The sequence below is a fragment of the Patella vulgata genome, chromosome 6 (genome assembly GCF_932274485.2).
Source record: "Patella vulgata chromosome 6, xgPatVulg1.2, whole genome shotgun sequence".
In the NCBI taxonomy this organism is placed as follows: Eukaryota; Metazoa; Mollusca; class Gastropoda; family Patellidae; genus Patella; species Patella vulgata.
In genome coordinates this window covers 271,654-278,175 of record NC_065884.2, presented here as the reverse complement: position 1 = coordinate 278,175, position 6,522 = coordinate 271,654, and the positions used below count along the sequence as shown (strand labels likewise).

The 6,522-nt window shown below is 36.5% G+C and overlaps 1 protein-coding gene across 8 annotated transcripts in view; it reads right to left on the bottom strand.

The window, feature by feature from the left end:
- Positions 1-731: 731 nt before the first annotated feature.
- Positions 732-6,522, bottom strand: part of LOC126824165 (uncharacterized) — a 29,920-nt gene continuing 24,129 nt past the window's right edge. For all 8 annotated transcript variants that reach the window (XM_056101861.1, XM_056101868.1, XM_056101863.1 and 5 more), the window contains 7 exons: positions 5,630-5,723; positions 4,580-4,695; positions 3,583-3,600; positions 3,019-3,042; positions 2,678-2,768; positions 1,246-1,355; positions 732-909 (listed from right to left, as the gene is read on the bottom strand). In XM_056101861.1, coding sequence (XP_055957836.1) covers positions 797-909; positions 1,246-1,355; positions 2,678-2,768; positions 3,019-3,042; positions 3,583-3,600; positions 4,580-4,695; positions 5,630-5,723 — 566 coding nt within the window. In that variant the 3' untranslated portion in view covers positions 732-796. The remainder of the gene's footprint in view (positions 910-1,245; positions 1,356-2,677; positions 2,769-3,018; positions 3,043-3,582; positions 3,601-4,579; positions 4,696-5,629; positions 5,724-6,522) is intronic.

Sequence of the window (6,522 nt, the reverse complement as noted above, 5' to 3'; positions counted from 1 at the left end):
GACTAACGCCACCTGGCCTATATTACTCCTCGGTCCGAGCTACCCCTATACCCTAAATTTCAGACACAGGGCAGGCCTAGTGTAGCCGCCAACCCCAAACAGACCGGCTTCGCTCGAGGGGTCATAACAGACAGACAGACAGACAAACGACAGTCACAAATATATATATAGATAGATAGATTATATAGCGCTAGCGTGTGTGGTTATTAGACGACTGTATGCGAATAGCTCTATTAGACAGGGCTATTTATATATAGGTTTGGGGGATCACGTGGCTAAGTGGGTAAGACGCTGGCTCGCTAGCCTGGAGGTCACGTGTTTGATCCCTGAATTGGCCGAGGAGAAAGTTCATCGGGATTTTCCGACGTGGTTTCCCCTTGTCAGTGATGCAGAACGGAGGGCCTAACAAGGAAAGCTGTCTAGTCGTTCGGATGGGACGAAAACCAGAGGTCCCGTGTACATATTGGCGTGCACGTAAAATATCCCTTGGCAGTTGGAATTCGATATAAGAGTAGGCCGTAGCGCAGCTGCCCGGGCAAAATTTCCCTCATCGCACACTGTATTGCGTATGCCCGTCACCATAGCCCAGTTTAGGAGCAGAACAGTAGGACGTTAAACCCCATTTCATTTCATTTCAGTTATATATAGGTTTTCCTATCTCTCTCTCTCCCCCTCTCTTACAGGTTACAGTAATTTTATTACTCAACCTTGATGAATGATACAAAAACGTATTTCTATTTTAACATAACGTTTAAAGGCACTGTGATTAAATACTATCTATTTAAAACGTAATGGCCTAATCAGCATCAATATCATCACCGTCCAACCAGGCAATATAAATATCAAAACTATCATCAAGACCATCAAGATCATAAACATCATCTACAGCCCTTGGCTTCTTCTTGCCACCTATAAAATATACATATTATACAATTCACAAAAATACAAAAAGCTGAATAGAGGTATAATTTGTTACTAATAGTCATCTATATAACACCAGGAATTGTCAAACAATATAAAATAGAAAGTAAATTATTTGATATGCCAGAGAATACAGATGAAAACATGTAGCTAGTACATGCATTGCACCAATTCCCTCTCATGAGGCCTTGCTTATTTAATATGAAATGAAACAATATACCATTTAGGAACCCGGGAAAGTGAATAACATGCTTAAAATATATTGAACTATTCCAGACAACATCCGAGTCATTGTAAAGTTACATCATCTTAACTAATACTTACAAGTATTTATATGAGATTTTTTGAAAGCTTTAATTTCCTTTCTAATAGGTCTTGTCAATTTACAAACTTTAGCAGCTCTTCTGTAACATCTCATTGTCTTGTAACCTTGCCTAAATTAAACATTAATCTATCATTCATAGTATCTTTTAAGTCGAGCATTATAACTATTTTTAAAATAAAGGACAAACAACACCTGTCACAGATTCAATCTGATTAACATACAGATCTATATTTCGTTTCGTTTTTTTAATACTTTTGATGGCCTTATTACACTACAGGGAGATCTGTCAAGTTATAGTGAGAGTTCACTTCAGGAGTCAAACGAGGGGCTATTGATCCTATGACGTTAGATATTAATTAATCAGCGTTGACGTTTCTAGTGGTTTAGCGACAGTTCCGTGTATCAAAAGGCCATAAACTCGCCGTAACAGACCGTTTCATTGGCTAACCCCTCACATCATTCAGAACATGTCAATGATAACGACTCTTCCAGATCCCAGAATTGTAAAGACAAGTTAAACGAAATTTGGAACTATAAAAACGAAACGAAATAGAATCTGTGTTTTAATGAGATTGTCACAAACTTTGTCAAGTACTAATTGTCCCACAACTTACATACAGACATTGTGAAATACAACGTTTATATTATATTATAAAAGTTGTCTGATCGACAGGTGCTTGTTATCCAGGCTTGTAGAATGATATATATTATATAAGTTGTATGATCGACAGGTGATTGTTGTCCAGGATTGTAGAATGATATAGGTTGAGATTTCGCTACATTATCATTCTAATGCAATGTTATTAGACGCAGTTGGCCTATATTCACATTTTGGAAAACTTCTAAGCAGAAGTAGAACTTGATTATTGTTCTTTTAATACACCATCTTCCTGTGGCAACTAGGTTGTACAGATATTTGGCTCCATCACAGAATGACATGAAGGACTATTCACGCATGATCCATGAAGATGTCAGTGCACTCGTAAGAATGGAATTTAAATATTGGGCTAAAATATAGTCAGTATTATAAAGCTGAATACATCGAGATTTGTCGTGCATTAGACCTGAAATGAAATGAAATGGGGCCCTATACTGTTCTAGTCCGACTGGGCTAATGAAGACAGGCATTTACCATACATTATGCTATGAGGACAATTGTGCCCGGACAGCAGCACTACGACTTACTCTTATATCGAATTCCAACTGTCGAGGGATATTTGACGTGCACGCCTATGTGCCTTGTCCTTTGCCAGACTTTCTGTCCTGCACAATGAACTTTCTCGGACAGCTCAGGGACCGAACAAGGGACCTCCAGTTTAGCAAGCCAGCGTCTTCAAGAACTGAGCCACTGTGGTGCACCACAAGAAAACTGATGTCCCAATATATATGAAACTAAAATTCATGGTGATTCGTTAATTTAGTTTTACTTACAGACACTTTTCCTTATTACCAGCTTCATATCCTAGTAATTTTCTCTTACATTTAGAAATCATTGCTTCACACTTTGCCGGAGAAAGTCGTCCTTTAAAAGATAAATTCAGATTATTATTTGTGTAAATTACTATTTTCACATCAGATAATCAAAGAAAAAGTAAGATGAAATGTAAAGCGAGGGTAATAAATGGCCATCTGAATTGATGTCAGGGAAATTCACAGAATCTCTAGCACGCATGCTCCATTTAAAGGTATCAAGATATCTATAAAAAAGGACAATGGTAATAGCAATAGACGACTCTTGTTCAAGTAAATGATCAAAGGTTTTATTTACATACCTGTTTTTTTCTTTGGCACTACAGCTATATAAGAAACAAAATGAAATACAAAACTATTTAATTAGAAAGACACACAATTTAATTAAGAAAAAACAGAACTATTTAATTAGAAAAAACAATTTAATTAAGGAAAAAAAACTATTTAATTAAAAAAAAAATAATTAAGGAAAACAGAACTATTTAATTATAAAAAACAAACAATTCAATTAAGAAAAATAAAATTATGTAATGAAAATATATTTTTGCATTAGAGTAGTGGTATATTGTTTAGTTTAGAGACTGATTGAACCACCAGGTACAGGAACCAAACCTCTAATCATCTTCGTGTTTCTGGAAACTTAGCATGCTTGGTCCTTGGACAATTGCGAACCGATTGACAAACTTCAATTTTTGATATGACGTCACAATTCCAAGATGCCATGCTTGGTTCCTGACCATAGTACTCTCAGGTTTGTTTATTAACACTGAGTTACATAACATGCATTTAGCATAGTTTTAACACTATTTACATCGTCAGACAAGCCTAGTTCTGGCTGATCAAATATTAATTGAAAAAATATTTACCTTTATTACCGCCTGGACCTGAAAAAATAAAATATTCCTTATACCTTGAAGGTAGATATAAAACGTTTCTACATTAACAAAATTAAACAGAAAACTCTTATTTATTTTGTCAATCAGCGGTTGCCAGGCAAAATACGCCCACATTTTGCAAGAGATGGATAGAGAACAAGCTAAAAATAAAGGCGATTTTTCGTACAAGCAGGTGCCATAATCCAAGAAGCTATGATCTGAAATGCGAGAAAATCGAAAGGGGTGAAATCTTTGGGATGTAAAGACACATTTCATAAGTTTTATCAAAATCGAACAAAAATAGTGATCTCTAGATGGTCCACAACATTCGTACTTCAGATTTGTACACAATTTCATTAAAGGAGTGGCCATGCGTTTCGATTTTCGGGAAATTAAACTTAACCTTCATTATGATGGAACGGTGATATATTGAAACGGTTTTTAAAATCAATAAAAAGTGTGTCCTCTAGAGGATCAACGAGCTAAAAATGTGATTTTTCGTAAAATCTGGGGCCATAATTCAGGAAGTTATGGTCTGATATGTTCAAATACCCACTGAGATCTTTGACATATAAACATACAATTTAAGTTTCATCAAAAATAGTGACCTCTAGCGGATCTACAACCTTGTTATTACCATACTATAACACAATTTGCGTTCAAAGAGCGGTCATTTTGACGTGGACCTTTGGGTCCGATTTTTTACGAAATTCGAACTCAATCATCATCAGAATATATCGATGATATATTCAAATGATTTTTAAAATCAGATAAAAGTTGTGACCTCTAGTGGTAATAAATGAAAATCTGTAAAGGCCAGTTGTCCCTCTGGAAATGGAAAGTACATGTCATATGAAACAATTTTGATAATAGAAAGTGGTACCAAGTAACCATATCCCTCCCAATGTCACAACAACCATCACAATCTTCATGTTATTACAACTGAAAGATAGAACACTGATTAATACGACTACCATTTTTAACTTACATATTTGATTGTATTGTTGACCGGTGGCTGCTAAACGCTGTTTAATCATATCAGGCATGATTGAACCACAATCTGCTAGTAATTGATCATTACACTCAACATGCTGTCTCATAACACTGTAAAATATAAGTATTTTATATTCTATACACCTGTATGAACCTTGACCTGCCAAACCAGTGTGAAATGAAATGAAATGAAATTTAACGTCCTACTGTTCTGCTCCTAACCTGGGCTAATGAAAACGGGCATACGCCATACAGTGTGCTATGAGGGAAATTTTGCCCGAACAGCGGCACTACGGCCTACTCTTATATCGAATTCTACTCTTATATCGAATTCCAACTGCCAAGGGATCTTTTACGTGCACGCCAATGTGTACACGGGACCTCGGTTTTTCGTAACATCCGAACGACTAGACAGCTTTCTTTGTCAGCCCCACCGTCCTGCATCACTGACAAGGGAGAACCACGCCGGAAAATCTGGATGAACTTTCTCGGCCAATGCAGGGATCGAACACCCGACCTCCAGGCTAGCGAGCTAGCGTCTTACCCACTTAGCCACGTGATCCCCCCCCCCCAAACCAGTGTGATTTACAGGTAGGCTATATGAAGTGGAGAACATCGAGGTCTAAAAACTAAATTTTGATAATGGCATGTATTTCTATATCCCCCTCCAAGTATTAAGCTTCGTGGTATTAACATGTTTAAGTTTAAAGAAGAGAGTGGTTATAAATAGTCTTCATACATTCTAGTTTTATTGACAACTTACTGACTGTTTACACCACTGTTTCTTAGTTTAGTGATGTTTACACCAAGAGGCAAGGAAGTACACAACTGAACAATAAAGCAGAATGAAAAAATGGTATAATTGTTATAAACTATAATACATACTTATAGAAACAGGTACTAAATCATTAGGGCGAAGTTTCGAGAAGTTGCTTTCTATACGTATGTATTATAGTTTATTACTCCATCGAGTTACTAAATGTCTTTAAAGATTATTGGTATTATTAAGATAGTATGTGATCGTAAACACAATAGTTATACTTACACACAACGGGCAACTGGATCCAGCGCACCTGCCGCTTCTAACTGAGCACCATATTGTCCGCATTCATTAAATTTATTTTCACACTGGGAAAGAACTGAATAAAAGAATTAGTGAAGGGAGGAAATTATCAATCAGACGGTGAGACCGGTTACAGGTAAAAAGCTTTGGAAATATACTTCAATACATATTGTAACACATTTTTTCCAGTTAAAAGTCTACATAAAAATAGGTTCTCGTTTTAAGTGATAATGTATGGTACCAATACATGTACATCGGGTATCACTAGAATGTAAGTCTGTCGGTCTGGCGGTGGGTGTGGCTGTGAGGACTATGATTCTAGACATGTATTCTTGGGCTAGATTAGCTCAAAAGTCAAAAGTGTACCACGTGAAAATGTACCTTATTTATATTCAGTTATTACAATTGGCAGACAACACACTGGTGGGCTAGATTAGCTGAAATCTGCTTGAAAGTTGAATCAAGAATAACCACTGCCAGACATTTTTAGTGGTGGGGTACACCTGACAGACACATCCAAAATGCCACTTAAAATTGTTTGGAAGTTGTTCAGCACCACCACAGGGATCATGTTGATTAGTTACTAATATAAACTTTGATAATTGGGTTATAAAACAAGCTCTGTCTTTATGTTACAAATAGTGAGGCACCGTGACTCAGTGAGTAAGGCATTGGCTCGCTAACCTGGAGGTCACATTGTCTATCCCTACGTTGGGCGAGAAAGTTCATTGGGCTTTTCCGACGTGGTTCCTTCTTGTCAGTGATGAGAACTTAAAATCATGCAATGTCAGCCCCATTTTGTAATAAAAAGTGAGTACTAATTTTAAGTACTTAGGTAAAAAAAAAATTTGCATTTTTCAATATTGTACTAATTT